Raw genomic sequence first — 27866 nt, 5'->3', positions numbered from 1 at the left:
AGAAACAAGGGAAGGAAGGGGAAGGGAAGGGAGAAGAAAGAAAAGAAAAAGAAAAGGAAAAGAAAGAAAGGAAGGAAGGAATCCGTTTTACTCTGAAAGCACCCTTAAGGTCATACTGGGCTTTAGTCACCAAAATAAGATTCTAAGAACTCTAGCACCAAGTTGGGCACACCAGACTTGGAATCAACTCATCAGTCATGGTACCTCAAAAGAAAATCCTTTCGGCTGCTGAAAGCAGTTATTATTAGAAATAATAAAAAACAGGGACTGAAAATACCAGGCACTGTTGGAAGTACTTCACGTGAATCACTTTACATAATTCTTAGAAGCGCTTTAGTGGAGATATTTGTAACCCATTATATGGCTAGAGAAACTAAGACTCTAAGAGGGAAAATGATTTGCCCAAGACCACAGGATTAGTGGGTGGCAAAGCCAAGATTCAAGCCCAAGTTCTCCATCACCTCCCAAAAGGTATTGCTGAAGGGGGAGTCCAAGAAAGCACCATATTTTTTTCCTATTTGCTTTTCACAGTTATTCTTACTTAAAAAACAAAACAAAAATAAGACTTAAGGCTGCACACTGACTGTTAACTCTCTGATAGCTATGCTGGATACATGGCAAGGTAGTTAATAAATGCTTTCCTAATCTCAGTGTGACTTTGGAGAAGCCTTGCCCCATATAAGGTGGGCCTATGCACGAGGATGTGTTTCTTGCTTTCTAAAGTACAACTTCAAATATGCACAGGCTCCTTGGGACAACACAGCTACAGGCAAGGCTGTGCCTTGTTGGAATCATGCTGCTCACCTGTTGCCAGAGTATTTGGTCAGGTGTTTGAAAGAAAACATAGAAGTCCCCGCAGACCTCCCTAGGAGGTGTGCTCAGTTTGAAGGGCCTCAAGAGCCACTAAAATCAGTGATGTAATCATTTCTACCAGTTTTTGGTTACCTAGTGCCAAACACAATACTACGTACCATACAGAGATTAACTGCTATACTAATAATAGATGTCATTTATTGAGAACTTACTGCGTGCCTGGCAATGCACTAATCATTCATTATATATTACACCAGTGAATCCTTGTAACCACCTGGACAGTAACGGATCTCCATTTTATAGATGAGGACACTGCACACTGAGAATTTTAGCAAGATGTCACTGCCACCCCATAGGCTATCTGGTCTCAAAGCCTGCTCTCTAAACCATGGTTTTATACTTGAGAGACAACACCGGTAAGGAAGAGAAGAGCGAAAAAAGGATTCAGTGTTAGAAAGATTTCCAGAAAAGTGGCAGGAACTGCTTAACAGTCTCAGGAACCAAAATGTAAGACCAGTTTACATTTTCTTTCTTATCCCCAAGAAGAAAGAGGGACGGGCATGTGTGGGGGTGGGGGTGGGGGAGAGGAGAAATTCCTGGGCTCCACTGTTCTTGTCACATGCTAGTTAGTTGAGCAAATCTGACCCATGATGAGACCTTCACAGGACTACGCAAACTCTCCCTTCCCAGAGAAAGAGTCCCGGCTCTTCCCAACTCAGTGCAAACCAACAGTTCCACCAGGTCCCCGGGAGCCAGAAGGATGAGGCCCTCCAAATCACACTGGAACTCCTCCAGGGGTTTTCCCGGGCACTCAAAAGTCTGCTGATACATACAGTGTGCTCAGGCCAGAGTTCTAGGCAATTCCAGGTTCAGGGTTTTTCCATGACCATTTCTAATATTGCTTTAATTATTTTCCAAATGAACATTTGGACCATCAGCATAGTCCATCAAGGAAAAAAAAATAGAAGATCCAACTTGTCTGCCGCAAGCCTGACGGAGGGGCACACGGAGGCATCCAGAGCAGCATTTCTCTGCACCCGCCTCCACGTGCCACTGCCTGTTCTCTCTGTGACGGCGGCCACTCTTTTCAGAGACGCCACCCTCACTTTCACCAAGTTGGGGCCAGCACCTCTCTCCTTCCTGAGCGGGGAGCACCGCACTACCCATTCGCACTCGGAGCGCCATCCCGGTGCGGGCCTAGAAAGATTTCAGATCGTCAGGGCTCTTCCAAGCAAGGAACTGCCCAGGCTTTGCTTGTTTTCATAAAAGTATAAAGCAGGCCTATTTCTGAAGTACTCCAGTCAAGACTTTTGAGCCCTGTTGAGAGGGGGAAAAGCCTTCCCTAAGTGTATGTGGGAAAGAGCTATTGGCGCAGCAGAGAGGAACATTCTGACCTTCTCTGACAAAGAAAATTCAACACGAGGCAACCCTAGCACACATGAGGTACACATTTCAAGAGCACCCAAAGAAGAATCAGACAGATAAGCCTCTTGTCAATAAATCAGGAAACTACAGCAGCAAGTGCACTGCCCTTTGATCAGGCAGGAGCTAGGTGGTTCAGTAAGTCCCAGAATACCCACTGCTTCCGAGGTACGGAGGAGAAGCCTAGCCTTCATTTATAAGGAGAAGGCCTGTAAACTTGAACCTATGTGCACTGTCAAAACTGTGAGCCACATCTACCCTTTAAGATGAACTGCACTCCTTTAACTATCCAGCCCTGTAATCTGATCTGAAATAGTTCAGGTGTTCATTAAGTATTTGAGGAAAGAGAAAGGGCAGAAAGGGAGGAAGGCAGCCAGGCAATGTTGGCAGGGCGTGTACCCAATAAACCAATGCTATGTACCAAGGCTTCCAGTCTCCCTCCACCTACTTCTGCTACTTACGGCGTGTAAAGTTGTGAGCAAATGCTTGAATTTCTTTTGTCTCAATAGGAAAAGGGTCATGATGGTACTTAATCTACCAACCTACTATGATACATTTTTTTTGTAACCATAGAACCACCACCTCTTAATTTTACTTAGAAACACTGAGCAAGTTTTAATTCAAGTGGGTGTAAATCTTGATAAATGATACCATCTGTCTTAACTGTACCAAAAATAAAACATTTAAAAACAACCATTTGAAGGTCAAGTTCAAAGACTGAAGCAGAGTTGGGGCCACTTAATGGAAGAGGCACTAGGAACAGGGTGCCAAGAGGACCTGGTCCCAGGTCCATCCTTGCTAGTAACTCTCAGGGTAACCTCGGGAAAATTACTTTTCCTTTCTTAGCCTCACCTGTAGAATGACAATATTTGGTTAGTCTTTCTTGAACTTTTCCTTCAGCTCTAACATTCTATAGGACACAATAATTATTTGGTATCTTTTCTAGTGTTGAAACATATGCTCCCTATGCCTGTTCCTATATTGCACTTATTTAAAGTTGATAATTATTTAGAACTATAATCCAAGACCAAGAATTTTTATTGTTATGGTTATAGGAAGAAAGTCATTATGTCAGTTATAATTTTACTGTAATGTCAATTTTCCCCCAACTGTCCCATTATGAACAATTTTTATAGGGATTATGAGGCCTTAGGATCAATAAATTATTCCATTCTAGCGGCTTCTGAGTGTGAAGGATGATGACAGCCATTTGAATCTGCAACTCTTCACACATCCTCTCCCAAGAACCTATAAGGTCATCAAAAAGCACAAATTAAATCTCATGTGACCTATGCTGTTACTACGTGGCAGGGAAAACGCTAAACTTCAAATTATGTGTAAGTAAAAAAATTAAAAGACCAACAGCAGCTATGAGCCTTGGGTGCAGAGAATAGGGTACAGAGAGGTTTAAGAGACTCCATAAAGAGAGAAAGAGAAAGGAATTTAGGACATAGTCAATATGAAGAAAATCATCCCCAGAAAAGGCACAGGTAAGTGCCAAACTATGAACACCAGTCAGTATGCAGTGGCTCACAGCACTGGTCACAGGAAAGGGACACAAAATCAGGCAAAAGCCAAAGTGGCAGCCTTAGACAAGTGTCATTTCCATAAAAGAAGACCATAAACTGAGAAAGGGCTGTGTCCTTCGGAGACATAGCAGTGAAAGGAAAGAAGGAAGAGGGAGAAATTAAGGGTCTAGCAGATACACAAGGAAAAAGCCCCACAAGACAGGCCTTTCCTCCCTCCTGCCCGTCTCCACCATAATCATCATGTATTTAAAAAACTGACAGAAAAGGGTAACCTTGACATAGTAGCCCAGCCCATGAAATGCCAGAGTAAGAAAAAATTAAACTCCCTATAAAACTCCTGTAGGAAAGAAACATGAAATTGGAAATACAAACATCTCAGCTGATAAAAATTTACATCAAACAACCAACCATGAAATAAAAGAAAATTGTAAGACAACACTCCAAACTGAAATAAGTACTCTCAACAAGCATTTGGAGACACACACGCACGTGCACACGACATACACACGACATACACATGACTTACACATGGGTGCACATACCTGGAATCAGAAATTTTGAAACTAAGAAACCATCAACAGCAATAAAAACAAACACCCAACAATAATAAAACATGAAAAAAAAGCAATAAAAACTAACCCAACTCAAAGAAATAAAGAATAAACTATAAGCTGTAAAAAGGAAAATAGATTTTAATGAAAATGTAATAAGGGAAATTGAAGGCAAACTAGAAAACATGTAAGGAAACAAAAACTGGTCAGAGAAAACAAAAGGATCAGAGAAAGTGGTTGAAAGAAGGTAGAAAAGTTTCAAAATGTGCATAGATTTATATAGAAGGCAAAGGAACTGGAATTGCTAAAACAATCTGAAAAAGAAGAATAAACTGAGAGAATGGGTCTATCTCCCTACCCTCAAAACTTACCACAAAGCTACAGTCATCATACCTGTGTGGGACTGATGGGCACACAGATGCACAGAGCAATAGAACAGAACAAATGTGTCCAGCTGATTTTTGACAAAGGTACAAAACCAACTCACTGGAGGAAAGACAGACTTCTCAAGGAATGCTGCTGGAGTAGTTAGACATCCATCAGCAAAAATAAAATGAACCTCAACCTAGGTCTCATACTTTATATAACAATTAGCTCAAATGGGTCACAGACTTAAATGTAAAAGGTAAAATTACAAAACTTTTAGAAAATAACATAGAAGAAAATCTTCAAGATCTGGGGCAAGATAAAGAGTTCTTAGACTTGACACCAAAGCACAATGCATAAAAGAAAAATGTGATAAATTGGACTTGATTGAAATTAAATATTTTGCTCTGCAAAAGACCCTGTTAAGAGGATGAAAAGACAAGCTACAGACAGGGGGAAAACATTTGCAAACCACATATCCAACAAAGATCTAGTAACTAGGGTATATAAAGAATTCCCAAAACTCAACAATAAAAAAACAAAATGTGCAAAAGATGTGAAGAAACATTTCATCCAATAGGTAGATAGATGACAAATAATCACATGAGAAGATGGTCAACATCATTAGCAATTAGGGAGATAGAAATTCAAACCACAATGAAATATCACCACATACCTATTAAACTGACTAAAACAAAAAATAGTGACAACACCAAATGCTGACAAAGATGAAGGAAAACTGGCTCACTATTGCATTGCTGATGGGAATGTAAAATGGTATAGCCCCTCGGGAAAACAGCTTAGCAGCATCTAAAAAACCTAAATGTACAACTACCGTATTCAATGCTAGATATTTTTTCCAGATAAATGAAACTTATATTCATATAAAAATCTATACATGAATGTCTATAGCAGCATTTTTTCTACCCTTGACAATATGTTATTTGGCAGAATGTTGGGAAATGGGTGCTCCCTGCGCCACATCCCTGGTGGAGATACAAACTGATACAACCTCTATGGAGGGGAATTTGGCAATGGCTAACAAAAGCTGCGATTCCCCACTTCTAAGAACCACTACACCAAGCAATATACACTGAAGTCTTAAGGTTTAGGTAAAGAGGCATCATATTTGGAACCTACTATAAGATGATTCAGAGAAAATAAATAATGAGAGAAGATGGGAAAAAAAGACAGCAAAATGCTAAGCCCTGGTGAACCTGGATTTAGTAGGCAGGAATACTTTACTATTCTTGCAGCTTTTATGTATGAAATCATTTCAAAATAAATATTTAAACATAAAAAAATCCTATAGAGCAAACTTATATCTTAGTCTTATAGAATTATTAGAGACAATGCCATTTAAAAATTTTTTTTCCTGACGATAGAGATATACTCTAATTAAGCTATAATTTAATTAAATCTTTGTTTTTATTACTGATGATTAGTATTTTGTGCAAAAAAAAAAAAATGTAATTTAAGTTATCAACCAGGGATTCCAGTAGAAACAGCACTGAAGTCAAATATTTGGAGGACCCTGACCTACTGTCATCCAATACGGCTTGTACAAAGCATGACCTTCTGTGGGCCTTGATTTTTTTCCATCTGCAGAATAGGAACAAGTGCATTATAAAATTGCAGCAAAAATCAAATAAATAATATGTACTAAAATACTTCTAAAAATGAAAAACATTACAGATATGTATGTACTATGTAAAGGTCCTTGATTAATGATTTTCACTTGGGTAAATGGGAATAGTTATCATATCACCATCTTGTAAAAAAGAGTTTTTTTCCTTAGACTGTATTATCTAGAGGCCATATTTTCTATCCCATCCTATAAGCATGTCAGAGATAAAACATATATGTTAAGGTATAAAGAAATCAACATCTCTTGTACAGAAAAGGGAACCCTAGGATGTTGTTGGTGGGAATGTAAATTGGTGCAGCCACTATGGAGAACAGTTGGAGGCTCCTTAAAAAACTAAAAATAGAGCTACCATATGATCCAGCAATTCCATTCCTGGGTATTTATTTGAAAAAGAAAAAAAAAAAACTAATTTGAAAAGACACATGTACCCCAATGTTCATAGCAGCACAAATTATAATAGCCAAGACATGGAAGCAATCCAAATGCCCATCAACAGATAATTGGTTTAAGAAGATGTGATGTATATATACACAATGGAATATTACTCAGTCATAAAAGAGAATGAAATATTGCCGTTTGCAGCAACATGGATGAACCTAGAGAATATATCATACTAAGTGAAGTCAGTCAGACGGAGAAAGACAAATACATCACTTATATGTGGAATCTAAAAAATAAGGCAAATGAATCTATGTGCAAAATAGAAACAGACTCACAGACATTGAAAACAAACTTATGATTACCAAAGGGAGAAATGGAGGAGAGGAGAGATAAATTAGGAGCTTGGGATTAACAGATACAAACTACTATGCATAAAATAGATAAGTAACAATGATTTACTGTATAGCACAGAGAACTATATTCAATATTCAATATCTCGTAATAAACGATAATGGAAAATAAGCTAAAACACAAAAATATAATTGAATCACTTTGCTGTACATCTGAAACCAACACAATATTGTAAACCAACTATACTTCAGCAGAAGTTAAAAAAAAAAGAAATCAACATCCCAGCTGCCAAAAAATCAGGCCACTGGCCAATCACCTAAACATGAGGGCCTTTTTTTCCAAAGGCTCTGATTTTCAAAGTTGAAATGACCTTTGGTACCAACGACTCTTATCACTTAAACTTTGACTCAAAGCCCAAAGATCTGTTTTAAGGGTGGAGGGAGAATGGGACTCATGATCAGTTAGAATCTATGCGTGCCCTCTGGACAGTTCTCCCAGCTATATCTAGACTATTTTCAGGTAAAACAAAATCATGTTTCAAGAGCTATAGGATATCTGCTCTTCTTTTGAAAAGGTAACAACACTTTCTCCTCCATTTAAACCTAAAAAACTGAATGATTCAATTCCCTATTTTAATTAGGTTACACCAACCATGAAAGAAAGTTCACTGAAACTAATTTTTGGTTAATTTTGCCCAAACCTCTGCTCTTCTTTCTTAGAAAATTTGTTGTTATTCTGAATACTCTGCACCTTAATTTATCCCTATTTCTTATTTAAAGTTTAATTTTCTAAACAGGCTTTCATGTTGGTAAATTTAAAAATGAGTCTGATGAAGGATGCCTCGATTCTAATAAACATGAAGCCAATGCCACTCACTAAAGGGGCTAAAGCTGATGGGCAAAGAGCCTGGATGCCTGCCAGAAAGGATGTCAGATGACAGCCACATCCCCCAGCGCCCCTCTGAGAGTCAGGGCTCATGAAAAAATCATTCCTTCTAGAAGAGACTGATACCTCATCTGGTTAAAGGTCTGTGCCATCAGCGGGGCTTTACATGCATTCAGTGGGAACTATTCATAACAATTCATTCTGATTCATTATAATATTTTTTGAGTGCCTGATATTTGCAAGACAGTGTGCGGAGTGATGTGAGGAATACAGCCCCGCCTTCAAGGTGTTCACATTCAAAGGCATATAAATAGTGCACAGAACATAAGTTTAATACAAGTTAGAAAATGGCAGAGGCTTGAATAAAGAGAAAAACAATATAGTTTAGGAATTCAAAGAAGGGAGCTATTACTCTCTGTTAACACTGTAGCTGCTTAGGAAAATGAACAATGACCTGGAGGCAGTTTTCCATGTGATTTGCATATGCTAACGAATGCCTATAACAAGGACAATAGCTACCGTTATCAAATACCTGCTATGCTCTCCTCACTATACTGAGATCCCACAGACATTATCTTATTAAGTACCCACAACATCTTAAAAGTCTCATTAATCCCTTTTTAGATGCAGCAAACAAAGCTCAAAAGAATTTTTTTGCTCAAGGTCACATGATTGTGATCTTTAAAAGGAGAGATGCAATTACAGAGTCCTTGCTCTTTCCTGGATTCTGGACTTATCCAAACTAAGATACTGAGCTAACAAAGACAGCAGCACCCTACACTGTAGGCAGCACTGGACCACAGGTCCCCAAGCATGTTCTTACAAAAGGGGCTTTCTCCAACCTCTACACTCCAGTAGACCACCTCCACACAGCGTGAAGCCTGCTTCCACCACAATTACACCCACAGATAGTCGCCTTTGGATAACAGTCATGAGATTCATTCCTGCCTCTGCAGCATGCTCCAGACAGGTGCTCTGCATTCATCTGGATGTGGCAGCCACAAGCCAACTCAGGAAAAATGCCAGATGTTCCAACAATAGATGTTACGGTTATCTATTTTGATTCTGGCAGCTCATTGAGGTTTTTATCATTTTTAGCTGTAAAATATAGAGAGAGACCCTCTTATGGTAAAGTCCTGTTTTCCATGAAAAACTTTCACTCTATCAGGCATAAGCAGCTTTCCTCTTGATTTGTGTCTGCACCGTGAGAAAAAGCATTACAGATGCAGACGTGTTGTACTAAGAACATATGCATGCTTTTAAATCACTTTTATCTTACTTTTTACTAATGTAACCCTGAAACATAAAATATGTCCTCTTTTTTCATTCACTGTTATGGGAAGAACAGATGGCAAAAGGGTTAGATTAAAGTAATACAGCATGTCCATTAAAGCAACCCCACTGCTGGGGATGCTTCCCTCCAACGGGAGTCGTGTTTACCATAAAGAGCAGCTTTGGCTCAGACACGTTGGAAACTGCCCGGAGTTTTCTCAAGGATAAACACAAGGGTAATAGGAAAAACTAATGGCAAAATCAAATGCATTTTCAAATGACAATTATGCAAGTTATTTTGCTAACCTGGGAAGCTGACTGAAAACACTTGCCTGCGATAATGTAACTGAACAGCAGTCAAAACAGAGTCCATTTCTAACTTGAAAAACTTTACTAGATAGAAATTATAACTAAATGAAACTGCAAAGAAGATACTTGCTCCGTTCCTGCACTACTAGTGGTAGGTAGAAGTTTATTGCTGCCACTTCAATTCTAATTTATTGTCTTAATTAATTAACAGCAAGAATAATTCTGTATAAACTATACATTAAGTGTAACATGATTCCCACACAAGTCTCACAATATTTAGCATTGGAAAAGAATCTTCATGAAAAATTCACTTTAATTACATATAGCTCCAAAAGAGTTAAGCTTGAACAAATCTTCAAGAAAAATTAGAGAATGCATTTAAAAATATATATATATATCAATCTTGAGTCACATCCCAGCATTGAGGGTGTCTTCACTAGAGGAACTGAGCAGTAAATATTTTCATTTATACTATAAATAATTAGAAAGCATTCACTGATTCAAAATTCAATTATTAAAAATTTTAAATATTTTGGCTTTTTCTTCCTTCATTTTAGAAGATGGTATAAATGATCAGCTTCTCAAAATCAGTTTTTAAGAATGGGTTCACAAGATTTTCACTCATTATTTTTATGATTTGCTCCACTTCAAGGATAATCTAGTATTTGTGGTGACACTGTTTTTAGCTTTAAGCCACATTTTCATTATTGTTAGCTCAAAGAATATGCTGGTGAGAAACTTTTCATACCTGTAAGTTCCTGATATATTTCATGAAGTGGAAGTAGAAACATGGGAAGTTTTTTAATATGCCCCAAATGTGGTTTGAAATGTCATAGGTCTTCTCTTAATCCACCCCCCACAGCTACAAAAATGTTCCTGGGATTTGGTTCAGTCATTTTTCTCACAGAGAAGTAACTGTAGTCGACATCTCCTTAGCTGTCAGGGTGATGTGCAGCTGGAGGGGAAGCAGCACTCGGAACCAGAGGCTGGGTTTCCTCCAGTGTAATTCTATAGGCAGTCTCCTCTAGGGTTCCATATGGAGAGAGCTATTCCCAGCCATGAAATCCACAATCCACATCCTTTTGTAAATCCAAAGGTAAAGTCCTAAAGACTGGCAGGCATTTTCATTGCACTGAAGATGTAAAACAGGTAATAAACATTTGATTAAGCCCTTTCTGTCCTGGCATCCACAGCTGTCATGATCAAGAATATCCCAGCCTGCATAGATCATACAGAAACGGCTGTAGCCCAGTAGGTAAATCCTGGGTTAACAGGACCAGTAGCACAAGTTTTAATGGTAATCTTCTTCCATGATGGGCTTTGAGCGTGAGCCAGAACCACTTCCATCTTTTCGCTGGTACTCTGACTCACCCTCTGATTTTTCACATGCAAGTGGCAGATTAGAGGGGCTTGAATTTGATGGGTGCAGGTGGTGCCACCTGCTCCAGCCCCTAACTGCTGCTTTGTTTGGTCTCCCGCTGGTTTATTCTGAGTCTGGACAAAAAGGCGGCTGCCTGAGCTGCTCTGGGCCACGTCCTAGAACTGGGCCAACAGATTGGCGGGCATGTTACCAGCTTTCTGCATGCTGAAAGGAGAGATCTATCTGATTTGTAATTTTATAAGAAAGAAATTGAAGTTTAAGGCTTTCTACTGAGTTAATCGATTTCAAATTGGTGTCTGTAAATGGAAGGATGGACCTACCTTTTCATCCTTTTCATCTTCTAAGCCAAGCAGAGTAAAATAATGAGGAGAGCTAAACTCGCCATTAAATAATATACATCCAGACCTTGGCCTTTTAGGGAAACACTGCAATTCAATGCACTATGATATGCTTAAAAGGGTTTCCTAAAAAATCTGTGAAACATGGAAGAGTTAAAGGAATCTAGATTTCTTAGACAAAGATACCAAAATCTAACTTTGTTAACTTAGAAAGTTTCCATTACGAGTGGGTCAAATCCCACCAAGAACTGTCGAATACGGCATTGCTCTCTTTAATTTCACTACTTAGTTTTAATAAAATTTGATTTTATACATTTTGTTAACATAAATTTCCCTGGGCGCATGTTGATGGTGGATTCTGCCACTCCCCTCTTCTCCTCTGTTCAGCTGCAGAGCACAATCCCAAATTCCAGCCATCACCTCCATTAAGCCAGAAGCAGAGGCTTTCCATTTGACTTAGCACAGCTGCTTCGCCCGCTGCCCAATTTCTTTTTTGACACTAACTCTCCCCTGATCCAAACCATCCTCCATTATGAAATAGAGATGTGTTTAACATGAATTATTCCTCAGAGCCAGGGATCTGTGGGGTCGAGAGGTGGGCTGCAGCTGTGCTTTGGTGAGTGGGGAGGATTTAAGAAGTGCGGCAAGAAGGGTGTCCTCAGGGCGAGCACACAGCAGGCCCCAGCGAGAGTGGAGAACCGATGTAGGGGGCGGGGGTGGGGCAGCTGGAGGTGGCCCACAGAGGCGAGGATGTAGCCTGGGCCACATTGTGGAGATGGGGCTGCATACTATAACCAACACAGAGCTGCTGTAGGTTTTTAAATAAGGTCTGGGGGCAGGGGGTCGGGCAGGGGAGGACACAGAAAATGAGATTTCTGGAAGCTTACTCTAACAGGAAAGATCAAGACCAAAAGAACAGTAAGGAGGCTGAGAAGCAGTCTCGATGTGATGTCCTGTTCTGAAGAGCCTGGGACTGGACAAAGACAGTGAGGAGCGGGTAGAAGAGACACTAAGGGTCAGGAAGCATCGTGAAGGAACATGACCCTCACAGGGCCTTCTGTGTCCAAGGGTCAAAAACCAAAGAAAGAAAGAAACAAAACTGTCTGAGTCTTTTCACTTTCTCATGGAAGAACTCTGTCCCTCCTAGGGTCTAACCCTACTAAAGGTGTAGCACCAAAGTGCACACAGATAATTAAAGGAACAAGAGAGTGATGTAGAAAGTGTCTACTGATCATGGGAAGTGGGCTCTGGAACTAGGGCTGAGTCCACAGACAGAGACAGTTTCCTGAGATAAACCACGGAGCCAAATGGCATTTCTTGGACAGACACGTCAGGGCAATTATTTTGTAAATCAAAACACACACACACACACACACACACACACACACACACACACACACACACAGAGCAAACATCAGTTGCCATATCTCTCCACTGCTGCACTGGAGATGACAGTGGAGACATGAAGACTAGAAAGCCCACTTCAGGACGGATGTGGACCGTTCTCTGCCCCTAGAATGAGGGCAAGAGAGTGCTTGTTCCAAGTTTCACTCTTGAAGGGGCCTCTAGATTCCACTGGATCTAATTCCTCCTCAGCATGCAGGTGTCTGGTTTGTACTGCAGGATTCTGCGTTTGCGAAACCATCCTAACATTGTTCTGCATGGGTATCTTTTACCTCTTACGTAGGTTTAAGTTCCATAGTAGCAGAATCTTTTCCCTCCTTGGGAGTTTTATATGTTTTTATAGGCAATTAACAAAATTACCCCATACTTTTTAATGTGTTTATTTAACTGGTCATCCATTTCATTAACATTTAGTGAATGAGTATTTGGAAGATGCTGTACTAGGTCCTGGGGTGAGGTGGGGGGTGGGTATGAAATGACATGGTTACTACTTTCAAAGGCATTATAGTCCAAAAGAGGAGATCTGACATATCTAGAAGACAGATTATTCTAGAGGCCCAAAGGAGAAATATAACTCAGTTATATTTCATGAAAGAGATAGCACTCAATCCTGGCCTTAGAAGATAGGCAGAATTCTTAAAAACAGAGACAGTGCAGGCAGAAATAACTGCATAAGCACAGTGTGGAGGCAGGAAAGGACAAGGCTTTCAGCAAAGAGTGAGCAGAGAAGTCCGGCTGGATCACAGGGTTCAGGTAATTTAGGACCCAATTATAGGTGGCCGTGAATGACGGCTAGGATTGTGGCGGGTCTCCAAACACTGACATGATCAGTGGTCTTTTAAGGTCACTCTGGGAAGCAGGGAAGACTGGAGAGGAAATTTTCCAAATCTTAATTTTCCACAGTGGGGGGAAAATTAAGATGTGTTGCAATTCTCCAGAGTGAGGGCGCTCCTAGGACACAGGCGATGGGAGAAGAAGGGTAGGTGAGTGAGGTGGTGAGCAGCAAGGCTGGGAGATGGAGCATGAGCCTGATCCTTGGGGGGGGGGGGGCACCCAAAGGGTGCAGGGCCTTATTAACAGTCAACCCGCAGCCCCACTGCAAACCTTGCCAACAGGAATAAAGTTGAACCTGCTGGAAACTCCCTTTGGCATGAAGGGCTCTGAGCCTAGGAACTGTTAGTTCTCTCACTGTCAACTCCCAACTCCCACCCCTGATCCACTGCTGGAGGGGCAGGTGAGCCCCCAATACACAGCACCACAGCTACCACCACGGCCACCATGGCATACATACTACACTGCCTTTAAATCACTTGCTCACATTTTTATCTCCCCCCGCTGAATCTGGAAGCCCTCTAGGGGAAGGGCTGTATACCCACATCATCTCATCTCTCCTCTGCTTCTTCGTCCACCTGTCTTACCACCTTCACTTCGGTGGGCTCATCCATCAGTTCATTCACTCACTCATTTCATATGTCCTAAGGGCTTTTGGGTGCCCAAGGCAGTCTGGTTGTCAAGGACAACATCTCCCATCCTCAGGGATCTCAGAATCCCAGCTTACTGCCTCCAAGTTTTCTTCCTTTGGTCTTCTCATTTTTGTAAAATCTCATCCCACCTCCCTCATTGATACCATTTTTTCTCCTTTTTTCTTCTCATTGGTCTTTTCTTATTCAATAAAGTCCTGCTGGGCCAACATGTAAATCTTGTGTGACTAAGTACAGCCACCTGTTTGTTCAAATTTTCATGAGATTTGTCATCATTGGATTCTCACTGTTGGGAATGAATTTTACGTGCCACGTGCCACGATGAAGTACATGTTTTAGTAAACCACACCAGCGAAACAGTGTATTTAAGATACCTGCCCGCTTGAGTAAACTATTCAGCAAAAAAGTGTATCATCTTCTGGTCCTCTTTCTATCCCATACACCTAGTTGTCTGCCACAAATATCTATCTTGCCCTTATCAATATTTTATACTATCGTGCTCCAAAGCAAGGTGCGGGACAAAGAAGCTCCCTACAACGGCAGGTAAACTGAACTGGAAACAACTACTGCTGCCTGGCCCCACTGATGCTTCCTTCTGTCTCATCATTCATTCTATTCATAATATCTCCTCAGACATCACCTTTCTCTTAGTCAGATCACTCCTTCACCCTGCACATTCCTGCAGCAAATTTGTGTGTGCTTTACAGCAGACCTTACCAGCCTATTTCAAATAAGACATCGGGTTCCTTCTGAAACCCATGTACTGAGTGAGGACAGAGAAGCAGGGCACTGATGGGTAAATTTGGGAGTAGAAGGTTGCTGATTAATGGGGGAGTGTCTGTCCTCCCCTCACCACGCGCCAAGGGAATCAAAAGGCAGAAGCAGTGGCCTGGAGGTCCCATGACCAGCCACACCTTATAATTCCTCTCTAAAATGTTGGTTTTGCCTCCCTAGTGACACCGTGGACATGGTTCCTTAGGGACCCACTGTTAGTGTTTTACAGCACAGAATAGATATTTAACTAAATGCAAGAGTTAGTAAAAACCAAAGTACAAATCTGTAACACAGAGGTCTCACCTTACTGAGCAAAGTATTTTCTACAATAAAACTCAGGTTCGTTTACAAAGACAATCTAAAAAGACCATAAAAGTCCACTTTAATAATCTCCTGATATTTTTATAGAAGAGGGGACATCTCAAGTGTAGACATGGCCAGAAAATATAAACAAGCCTGTAGAGTGTAAGATTTTCTGAGTAAAGGATTTTCTCAGAAAGCCCTTCTCTTTGCAAGATGCATTAAAATCTTTTGTTGGTGTTCACGGTCAAGGGTTACGTTTTCATGTGACATCTGAAACATGAAATGAAGGGATATCTATCCTGGTAGTGATAAAAGTACCATGTGTAGAGGAAAACCATGCTTGAGAAATTTTTGGTCCTTCTTTCCTCTGTAACTTAAAAAGTCAGCATAGAGGTCACTGATTTTTTTTTTTTTTTTTTTTTTTTTTTTGAGGCCAGAAAGAACCTTCACAGGAAGAAAGTTTCTACCTGCACCAAAAGGAAGCCAGATTGCTGGTACTGAGAATTAAGAGGGTTCTGAGGGATTATGTAAGGTAACAGATGTGAATTAAACCTGCAAGTGTTAACAGTGTATCTGTAGCAAGTGATTAAATACTTTCAGATTCCAGAAGCATCCATGGTTTTCTGCATGCACTGTTATTAGAGAATTACATAGTGTATTGTTTATTACTGACCAGGCGAAAAGCAAGAAGAGGGTAGGGGAATGCAATAAAAAGGAGGGCACACACTGTCTCTAATAAACATAACAACTATAAACATGCCAAGATGAGAAGCTTAAAAGGAAACTGGCATCAGGAGGCGATTTACTCATGACTGACATGGCTAAGCTACGGCAAGATGTCTCCCAACCGCACTACAGTAGCAGAGACTAGTTCCATCAAAATGGGTGAACAACACTCCAGCAGTTGCTACTGGCAATTGCCAGAGATAAGGTCTGAAAAATAGATTCTGTAGACTCATTATTTCTAATTCAACAGAACTATGAAAAAAAATAAGTTGCTATGTGAATACAACTGTCATTTGGTAAGAGCGCTGCCCCCAGCACAGGAGAGTCTGCAGAACCGCAGAGTTGCAGGGCTTCGTCTATAACATCCCTTACAACGATTTTTCCAAAATCATTCAAAACAATTCTATTTTGACCTCTCTTGTCCTATGTAATACATAGAGGTGCAAAGGTGACTGAGTCATTCATTAAGCGACTATAATATAATCAAGTCTAAAATCTTTCCCAAGGGCATCTCCTACCAGGTTCATCTACTAGCAGACAGACTGGGTGGTGGCAGTGAATTACAAGTGTGCACATCTTGCATGTTCAAATAAGGGTATCTAAATAATTCCAAAAAGCAGTGTTGCTGTTTGCCATTCATCGGATGTCGTTAGAAATTTCTAAATATGCTTGATACATAATAGAGCAAAGAACCTAGTAAATAATATTGATAGGATCATTCAATCACCATTTTCATAAATGAATAAAAGGCACAAGACATTACCCTATGAGCTCAGCCTGGCTGTAGAAATTGCCCCTGGAAAACCTGATGAGAACTTGCATGCTAAAAATAAGGAACATGGGAATAACAAAAAAAAAAAAAAAAAGACTTTCTCTTTATTTTTGAGAAGATGCAGAAGCACTTAAAATTAAATACCATTCAAGTTTGATCATTCAGTAAATAAAAGTACATTTACAATGTGTCTACCAATATATAAAGGGACATTCAGTGCAAGTGTGTCATTGCCTCCAAAACGTAAGCTTTAAAATATAATTTCAAAATAAATCTATAATGATCAAAATATATCTATAAAGAGAAAAAAGCACAAGCAGCTAAGGATAAAAAGGAATTTTATCCATCCTTCTTCTGCAATGCCTTTTACTTCGGTTGAGGACTTTAGCTCAGACCTTCCTAGACTCATACCAGGACTATTAAAATGAGTCTCCTGAGTAGTTCATCCTGCTTCAACCACCTTAATGCTCTCATTTCCTGTTCAAAAACCTTTACTGGTTTTCCACAAAAGAAAATCTAAACTCCTTGGTACCAATCAATGCATTCCTCCAGGCATATAACCACCAGTCCTCATCCACAGGGGCTGACATCTGCTACCTCACCCCCAGTGCATTCCTGCATCTCTTCATAATCGTGGTCTTTCTGAAATGTCCTCCCCTCTGCCTTATGCACATATATCTGAATTCTACCCTCAAAGTCAGGTCACCCCTAACACATTCCCCAGTCCTCCAGGCTGACACATCATCTCCTATACACTCCTTACTCTAGTCTATAACTTATTCCAACTGTACCACAAAACTTAAGGGCATTTCTTATACCACTTCTTTCTATTCTAGCACCTTCTACCCAGCCCCTACCCTCATTCATGACAATGGCCAGAGTAGCATCTTTCTGATGCAGAGGCTCAGCTAATTCTTCTGAGTCAAAGACACATAATAGCAATGATGCAGGAAAGCTGAAAGCAAACTATTAACAATGTGAGGGCAATTTGGACCAAATAAGACTTTTGAGAAGCTAAATTTTTTTTTCTTTAAAATTTCTGAGGATTTAGAATCCAAGATGCTGGTACAGAATTGTTTTCTTCCAGCAAAAACAGTGAAGAGTTTGCCTGAGACATCATGCTTTTCTAATGTGACCCCAAATGTGTCTGCTCACCCCATGACAGTTCACTGCAAATGCCTGTTCTTTTGTCTGTCCACAAGAGTGGCTCCTCGAAAGCAAAGACGTGTCCATTTCTGATCTCTACATGTTAGTAGCCCATGTACAAGGAACTCAGTCAATGATTGACCTAGCACCATGATTATCTAAAGCAAACACAATTAAAGAATAACCTTTACTAGGCACATAAATGTCAAGTAAACCTAATTCATGACTGAAATTTCAAATGAGACACAGGACCAAAATTCTAAAGACTATGTTTATATAAGTATTAATTACAAAAGTGAACACACAAAAAAAAGTCAAGAGAAACTTTCTGTGAACAAATGTGTGTGCATGTGAGTGGTTTTTATGTATCAGACAACATTGCTAGAAGAAACCATCATTTGTAGGGGGAAAATGAGGGGATGGTGGGGGATTTTCTAATTTCTACCCTTCTGTATTGCTTTTTTTAAACTATAAAATATGTATAACTTTCAAATTAACTCCTCCCCACACAAAGTGATGGAAATGTTAGCTATCTTGATTGTGGTGGTGGATTCATGGATGCATACAGCTATCAAAATTCATCAGATTGTACATTTGAAATATGTGTAGTTTACTGAATGGAACCATACCACAATAAAAGTGTTTAAAAAAAAAAAAACTCCCCATACAAGCCCAAAGACTAGTCTAATGGCAGTTAAAATGTTTTTTAATGTGTAGGTCGTCTACCACTAGAGTAAACTAAAGAAATTTTAGACTTAAGAGCTGAGTGTGATAGAAAACATAGACAGGTTTTGGATGTCCAGTGGGGAGATTTTGTTTTTGTGGCTTAATGTCTGTGTAACAGTGGACACACTCCTTCTTTCCTTTGTATTTCCTAATTTAAATTCTTTCATCTACTTGTCCAACACTCCTATACATTTAAGGATAGAATTACCCAAAGGAGTAATCCATCCTTCCAAGTAGTGAAAAGAGATGGTCCAAGAGAGCAATAAGAGAAGCTTCTCAGATATTCAGTGAGAAAGAAACAACCCTTCCTCCTCCACAGTGACTTGAACTAAAATGCACGTTATAAGGAAAGGGCTCAGTCCTCAGAACAGAAGGCGTACATTGAAAAATGTCCAGGCATCTCACATCTACTCCCGTTCCTTTTATCAAGGTAAAGAAATCTGGCATCTGTGGGAAGTTTTAAACCACATGACATCAACCCCTTGGGGGCCATGATCTCATCTTCATACACGAAACTCCTAAGATAATCTAGAAAATAGGAGCTTCTTAGTGACCGTTAGTTCAGTGAATGACATTTCCTCTAACAGTACACACTTGTAGAAGTCAACAGAATGACACAGCTCTGGTAAGCAAGGAAAGAATTCTGGACCCACTAGATTTCCATTTTCACTTAAAAAATATATTTAAAAACACAAATGATAAAGACCACCTTGATGAAATGACTCTGAATCCAGTTTGATTTGATACTAGTTCAGGGACCATCTCCTGAGGTTCTCTGATGAGCTGCAGGAATTTGATGTGGTGCCTTTAAAAAAAAATAGGGTGGAAGTGGCCACAGATAACAGGCGTGGGAAATCCTCAGTTCTGTTCTACTTCCTTCAGGCCAGGAGAGAGTTGTGTCTACACCTTGACACAGATACATTTCCATATCTCTGTGGCTGATGAGGCAAACATTTTTTATCCTCCCAATAATCAAGACTCATCTTTGTACCTTGCAGAATTTCTGGAACACCTCCTCTGGGTCTTGTCAGCTCACCACATTGCAAAGATGAGAAGAGAGTTGCTTTTCCTACCATTCCTGCCATCTGGAAGACCCTCTTTGTTTCATTCTTCCCCATAAATAGTCCATCTGTGCTCAAATCTCATGGTGAAATGCATCCTTGATCTTTTGCTTCCACCTCTTAATTTATCCTCCTTCAGTTCCTGCCCTAAGATTTAATTTTTCTGTATCAAGCTCTTGTTTTCCATATTTTGCTATGCTGGCTGCATCTTTCTGGTTAATTATTATGGGGGAAAATTTTAGGACCAATCTCCTTGAAACAAAGTTACGGTTTTGACTACAACTAAGCCTCTCACAACCTTCATATAAAAGCAGTAAACCACAAGATACACTTCAAATTTTTACCAGCAGTTATTTTAAAGGAAGAAGGGGAGGAAGAAGATATTTTTAGAAAGCTTTCCAGATTTATAGAAGCTTTAAATGTATTAAAGCCAGATAATTAATTCCAAACAGCTTTAATACTTCCCCCACTTCTAGACCAAACCAGGTGACAAAATTAAAAAAGGAAAGGAAAGAAGGGAGGGAGGGAGGGAGAGAGAGAGAGAGAGAGAAGGTAGGAAGGAAGGGAGGAAGGAAGGAAGGAAGGAAGGAAGGAAGGAAGGAAGGAAGGAAGGAAGGAAAAGAAGAGAAGAGAAGAGATGAGAAGAGAAGAGAAGAGAAGAGAAGAGAAGAGAAGAGAAGAGAAGAGAAGAGAAGAGAGAAGAGAAGAGAAGGGAAGAGAAGAGAAGAGAAGAGAAAAGAACATAAGTTGCCAAATGGCAGCGCACCTACCTGAGGGTAAGGGGAAGTCCTGGACTTTGACTTGGAGCTGGAGAGCCTGGACTTGGCCCCCTTCCTGTTGTCAGTCATGGCAGGGGTGGAGCTGCTTGCATAGGAGAAGGCTGGCTTGGAGGCGGAGATCTGATCCAGGGACAGCTGCAGCCCTTTGTATTCCGTGTCCCTGCAGGGTGGGAAGATACAGCCCTTAATCAGCCAGTGTAGGAAACAAACATGCAGGTTCTCTCCCTAGAAATGACAGTCACCCGTATTTGAAAAGGAAGCAAGCCAAAGTCAGCCATATAACTGGTTTTCCACCTTGGTTATTTTAGAAGTGCCTAATATTTAACTGGTGTGTGTGGATGTGGCTTCCACGTGTACCATGACAAATTATATGATAGGTTCATGAAGATGTCTTGATTTTAAAATACTTTTTCATTATTTTTGTATAAGTAGAAAATAAACCTGTAATCCAAGTTCTCTGAGCTTTGTGTCCTCACTGGTGAGATATGGATTATAACATCTACTCTAAAGACTTTCTGTGTGGGGTGAGCTCAGCAGACAACTGACCATCTGATGCTATCTGATTATTGGCAAGAAGAATGTCTTCCATCAGCTGTTCCAAGCTCAGTCATTTTGGTCAACATTCCAAATATTCGTCTGGCTAGCAAACTAGTGTATCCAGGCTTATAAGTGGTTAAAAATCCCTTTCAGCAGGCTAACTAATTCAGTTACCTTAGGGTACACGTTCCCCCCAAGCTCCTTCTACTCCATCATTCAATAAATATCATTAAGCTCCTAATATATACCAGACTTTGTGTCATGTGGAGATGAAAGGGTAAATGAGACGTCCACAGCCTCTGCCCTTGTGCAGATTACAGTCTACTGGGGAGAAGAAACAATAAACAAATAAGCGTAATAACTGCAGGCTGGGATATGACATGGATAAAGAGTGTGTCTCAGAGATTCGCCACCAAGGCATTGCTGCAGGTATGCAGGGACTCAAGATGACAGCGTGGCCCTGCCCACAGCTACCACCTCAGCCTGCTTCCAGGCAGCAGGGAGTCTCATCTGACTCCTCAGTTTTCATAAGAGGATATCAACTCTTCCCACTGGCAGCCAAAATAAAATGTTTCAGAGCCTTCTTTATGAGGACTCGTGGGAGAATTTTCTCTCAGGTTCCAGAACTAGCTGGGCTGCGCCTGGGCAATTGATTTCTTTTTATCTCACGAGCCCCGTGAATCATTTCACTCATCACGTTTCCCTCTTTGCACTGAAGTCAAAAAGCCCAGAGCCCCACGTCCGATGCGTAACCAGCTCTAGCAAGCACACGAGTCCTCGCGGCGGGCGTTTTCTGCAACAAATACCTCTGCTTCCTTTATTTTTCTTATCTTATTTTTCCTTTTGCTAACGGGTTCACCTTTTAAAACATTTTACATGCATTTTCAATCTCTTTGGATTAAGATAGGCATATTAAATGTAATCAATTGATAAAATTATATATGTAAAAGTGACTGGCAGATTTCCGCAGATCGGCAAATATTCATTTACCTTGTTTTCCTTTTCCCTAGCTCTTCTTCTACAGAGAGATCAGTCAAGAGCAAAAGTATAATTCAAGCAAGAAGTTCCTCCTCAAGTGACCAGGAATAGAAACCAGCTAAAACCAGTCCAATAATATCACTGCCACAAACTGCAGTGTAGAGACAGATGTCATCAGATTACAGTGGCTTCATATCAAATAGTCCATCTACTCAGTGCAAGTTAAAAAAAAAATTCTCCTATGTGAGTAACAAAAATTTAGAAGGTAGGCATGCAGTTTGTCTTTCAGGCTGGGAGAGTCTGGTCACATGGCTGGTCCGCTCTACTGTGTCAATCACTTCCAAGGACAAGACACAGCACAGACTCGAGCACTCCTCGATCAGAAACTCAGTGCCCTCCAAAATGTAGCTCCTATCTATTTTTCTGGCAATAACTCAGAATTTTCCTTCATCAGCACCTCACTTCATTCAAAATAGTTCTCACTGGACTGACCTTGTATTTTCCTGATTTTGTTCCTCCTCCAACACGTACTTATAAAACTCCTCTTATAAAGAACTATCTCAAATCCCACTCAGCTCTAGGAAGCCTTTCCCAATGGTTAAACCCATCCATTCCTTCAATAAGTATTTACTGAGTGTCTCTGTGGAGGCCCTGGGGAGACATCAACGAACAGAAGGACCAAGTCTCTACCTTCATGACCAAGGCACCAGAGCCAGTTCCTGAGAGAAGTAGGGAGGGGACTGGAAGCTTATCTCTTTCCTCCTCTCATCTTATTTTTCAAGTGATTATGTCATATCTTTCCCAGTGGATTCTATGTTCCTAGAAGACTAGAGTCAAGAGATACTCTCTCCTATTCCAATGGCATTTTGTATAATATTTCACACAGATGGAAGAGGAAGAAGGTAAGGATGCAACCAGGAAAGGATTGCTTCCTTCTATGACTACTAATAATTCATGACCCAGCAGCCTTTCTCTGTGAGAAAAGACCCCTGTGGGCTGGGGGTCCCCTGACCCACCTGGCCCTGAGGTCGCATGCATGTGACAGTGAGCAAGCTGCACCCAACCAAGAGGGAGAGCCCCCATCCTTGGGCATCTTCTGTTTCAAATGTACTTCTGTCCACTGGGCAGCAGAGTATCTATATAGGCCCTGACAGAAAAAGTCATGTACCCCTGAAAACACAGCCCAATAATTTTTGTAAACTCATTCTTGATGTAACATTTCAGCACAGAGACTTCATGGCTGCAAGCAGAGCGTAAACAAGGATTCACTTTTCTCTTGCACACTGTCAGACCCCAGAGTACGCATCTCAACGACTGAAAAAGTCCCTCCAAAATGTTTGCATAGTTTCCAATGATAGAAATACTCCAAATTAAATAGGCTTAAAATTTTAAAGCCAATAGATGATTTTAAATTCTACATATTCATATGAAAAAGCCAATAAATATAAGAAGAGTTATAAAAATACTTTTGATACACCAATAACAATATTAATATTTTGGTGCACACCAAAAAATACAGAAAAGAATCCACCAAAGTTGAGCAGAAGACCACAAAGTCGGGTAGATCACAGTTTGAGCCCCTGACTGTGTGACAACCTGTCTAGACTTCAGTTTCCTCTTTGAAACTCATAGGGATATGCTGAGATCCAGATGACATATTATATGAAAAACTCACAGCGTGATGCGTAGAAGAACATAGTAAATGCTCGATAAACAGGATTATTTCTTAACGTCCACGCTCTGTGGCACTTTTTGGCACCTGAATGCCCCAGAACAATAGTTTCACTTTGGTAGCAACTGTAATACATTTCATTACAAACAACTGCCATGCTTATTTCTTTCCTTTCTACCCCAAACACATCTTAATTTGCTCTGTTCCTTTTTAGCCTATAAACTCTATTGTGGTGTGGCCAAAATATCTATTAAAGGTAAGTTCTTTATTGCTAAGTTGGCAAACAAAGACCTTGGAGCAACATAGACCCGGAACTCTGAGAGGAGCTCAGCCTTCCTGTTTCTCTGTTCAAGACTCTAACAGCTCAAAAGATGTGTTAGGATGAAAAGCACAATAAAAAATATATATATATCCACTTAAAGACATTTCAAGTACGGTTGATGTGCTGCCAAGAGCAATTCTGAATGGTGGATTCATGAGAACAAAGCATTTGTTTTACTTTTTGAATTCTATTAAATGGAGTACTTCATTTGTGTAGATTAAAGGTCTAGATGCTGATGGGAATCACGTTACAAGTTCTATTCCCCTCCTCCGAACTCAGACACAAAGAAGAGTCTGGCTCTACCTCTCCTCCTCCCCCAGGGAGGCACATTCTGGTATCACACACGCATCCTGCAAGTTAAGTGTGTGCCTGGTAAATCTGTTCAATGCTTCCCTGCCGAGCAGGACAAAATTAAATACTTGCTTGCACAGAACTTAGATTCTGAAATGAGTATGGTGAGGAACTTGAGTTGGCTGACTGTAATAAAGGAAGGACTCAGGCCTGCTCACATTTGCTTGAGAAGAGCCATCTAGACCATGGTCAGGACTCTGTAGGTAACCCTCTCAAGGGCACTCACACTATTCTCCCAGATATGATTCTCAGATGGAAAGAACCATGGCATACGCCAGTTGGCATATTTTTCAAAATGGCTATGATACCAATTTACACTTTTTTCTCCCTTTAATGACTTGAACCAGAACTGAGGACATCCTCAGGTACCTTAGCTCTGAAAGCGATGTGAAACGGGTAATTTGCAGTCACTAGGACTTGCAGCTTGTCAGTCTCACCCGTATTTGCACAGACCAGAGTAATCCTCTTATTCCATTATGGACAGTCAGAAATCATTCAATTTGCAGAATTAACCATCTGAGTCTACTCTAAACTTTATAATAGTCATGTACATATTTGGAGTTACTCAAATTCCAATAGAATAAAAGGGGCTATTTTTGCGTCATTGGCCTTCTCAGCCTTTCCTTAAGCAATAGTCCACGACCACTCACAAGGTAAATGCCAGCTTGCCACAGGGGAAGCTCCGTGTGATGCCAGTGCAAAGCAAAAGTGTCTTCACCGCTGAAAGGTACTGTCAGCTTCCGAGAAATGCGTTAATATCATGCCTATCATTTCGACTGGGAGATGGCGTCAGTGGTGCGGACAGCAGCACCAACAAAGTACAACCTTCAAGACAACTGGAATGAGTGCACAGAGAAGCAATCAACAGTATTTGACCAGTTGAGTCAAGATTCTTTGTAAGAATTCTCCTCTTCAACTCCACCACACTCTATTCTGCTCCTGTTTTAGACCACTGAATTTTTGCTTCTGTCACGTCAATTTTGAAGCTGGCCATTCTAGAGTGATGATTTTATGTTATGTGGCAATTCTTAAAAGATGTTGCCAGATTTCCCAATTGAGTTATTTTTTTTTTAAACAGATGAGGGTGATCAAATTACTGGGGGAAACGTGGACACAAAGACATACAATTGATTTGGCTCCAAAGGTGCAGACTGAACTAAGCAGAGGATTGCATTAAACCGTGGTCGGATTAAGTGGGAATGACTGTGCCTTACACTAAACTTTTTAATTGGATTCTAGAGTCACTGTTACACGAAGTGTATGACCTTCTTTACATTCTGGCAGAGTTACTGCTTGGCCACCGGGTAAACCTCCTCAGCAGAGAGACCTACTTTATGTTTCATTTTCAGGCTCCCACGGAGCCCAGCAGAGATGGTTGATAAGGATTCCATACTGAGGGGCTCACCGACTAAGACAATCTGCTGGGAAATTAGGCTAAGTCACCCTTGGAAATGTAATCGTCTCATTCTAATAAGTGGATTTGTGTTTGCTCCTTGTGGTTTTCTCCATTTGATCTGGTGATTTTAATAGTTCCCCCAAAGTCTTGAGTTTTGCATAAACATTGCCTCTACCTAGAAACCTCTTTCTCCTCCATCTTGTAGGTTTCATCCAACATGCTATGGAGTGGATGGCCCCACAAGGGTAAGGGATGGCTTACCCTTCCCTTACGTGAGAGTAAATATTATGTGGTAGTGAATGAGGCTCACCATCACATTGTGATTTCAAGAAGGAAAGACAGGGGTGTAAATAACAGGCAAACAACAACAACCAAAAAGTAAGTCAAAAACTGCAAGTTGTTGGTAAGATGTGGCAAAACCAACCATCCTCACAACATGGATTGTGTAACACCTTCGTACAAACCCATGACACAAGTTGGAATGTAGCTAAACCCAGAACCGCCACCACTCTGCATCTGACTGTTTGCCTCCCTGCACTTGCCACTGTGATCTTTCCCTGCTCCCTCCCCCGAGCTCCTATACCAGTCACTGTCCCTTCCACCCATTTGGCACTTCTAATTTCTGTCTCACAGAGAGTGACATATCTTACAACAACCTCCTAAATTCCTTCTCTTCTCATAGTCTCTATTTACTGTGTGTCTAGCACAATATCGTACAGAGAGTAGAGGCTCACTTGCAAGAGATTAACAAAATAATTCTCATTGCAACAAACTTTCATTTCTCTTTCATCCAAATGACCAAAAATTCAAAAAAAAGGGCAAACTTTTCTACATAAATGGGAAATAAATATCTGCTAATTAAGCAAGTTTATGTGAGAGATTTCTAAATTCTTAGATTATAATTAGTAACGATCATTCCATAATTCTGAGATCTTAAATCAAAGAAACATATCATATGGTACCATTTTAGTGTTATATATATTAATTAAATGTACTTTCTTGTATCAAGTTATAATTCAGGCACAGCATATGCAATACTTAGGCAAACTAGAATACTAAATTAATTTCATCCTCAACCATTTGTTTGGAACCATTACAGTTGTATAGAAGGAGTGATGAGGAATAGTGCTTTAAACCCCCAGAGAAACACTTCTAGAAATCAATAATAAATGCAGTATCTCTGCAATTGAAAAAGTGAAAATGATGTAAATTATGCACAAATTGCTGAGAAACATTTTTAAAGGTTCAGCCTCCCTGGTAATAACCTATGTGAATTAAAGCAGCGATCAGATGTTATTTTTTGCCTTTCAGATTGGCAAAGATTTCTTAAATGACAATGAATCTTAATGAAGACAGGGTGAAATAAATGGGCATTTTAATATATTACTAGTAAGAGAGTAAACTAACAGTGTTTATCAGGAGTCTTAGGAGTGTTCGTACCTTAAATCAAGGAATTCCACTTCTAGGAATGTAATCATAGATCGATATCACAAGTCTATATATGAGGGTGCTGATCAGCCTAATTTCTTATATTTAATGTAAATAGGCAAATAGGAAGAACCAAAAACATAAGCATTACTTAATTATGGTATACCAATGTGATAAAAAATTATGCAGTCATTATTTTGTTTTTTACTCAGTGTGAAAAATACCATTGATAAAGTAAAAAAATCTCTCTTTTTTTAAATTAACATGTGCTGTATAGGCATGTTTATGCATGTAACATACGGGAGACAGAAAACTAAAATGTTAACAGTAGGTATCTGGAAAATAGATTAATGATGTTCCTTATCTTCTCTTTGTACCTCTCCACATTATCTTAATTTTTTCTACAAACATGTATGACTTTTACAATCAGAAAAATATTCCTTGAAAAAGAAACACTAATTGAGGGAAATTTCAGGCACTCCCACCTTTTAATGAAATGGCTCCTCAATTTCTTTTCTTTGTATTTCCTGGGTTTCTTCTTTGTGAACAATGTTGAGTTACAACAGAGAAAGCAACACTAAACTCTTTCCCCTTAGGTTCAACTTCTCATGTACAACAGTTATCATTTTTTATTGTCCAAGTGTCCTTATGCTCTCCTGGTGCCCATACATTTCATTTACTTTCTGATCTATTTTCCACCCTTCCTACCTTACAGAATTATCTGTCTCTGAAGGGTTTCAAGTGAACTACAGGACTTCACGGTT

The 27866-nt window shown here is 40.1% G+C and overlaps 1 protein-coding gene across 3 annotated transcripts in view; it reads right to left on the bottom strand.

Annotated features, from left to right (window-relative positions):
- SIM1 (SIM bHLH transcription factor 1) overlaps positions 1 to 27866 on the bottom strand; it is a 68752-nt gene that overhangs the window by 8090 nt on the left and 32796 nt on the right. For all 3 annotated transcript variants that reach the window (XM_010965157.3, XM_045524799.2, XM_045524805.2), the window contains one exon: positions 20410 to 20578. In XM_010965157.3, coding sequence (XP_010963459.1) covers positions 20410 to 20578 — 169 coding nt within the window. The remainder of the gene's footprint in view (positions 1 to 20409; positions 20579 to 27866) is intronic.

Source organism: Camelus bactrianus, chromosome 8, assembly GCF_048773025.1.
Source record: "Camelus bactrianus isolate YW-2024 breed Bactrian camel chromosome 8, ASM4877302v1, whole genome shotgun sequence".
In the NCBI taxonomy this organism is placed as follows: domain Eukaryota; kingdom Metazoa; phylum Chordata; class Mammalia; order Artiodactyla; family Camelidae; genus Camelus; species Camelus bactrianus.
Note: the sequence above shows the minus strand (reverse complement) of the source record. Positions and strands in the feature narration are given on the sequence as shown.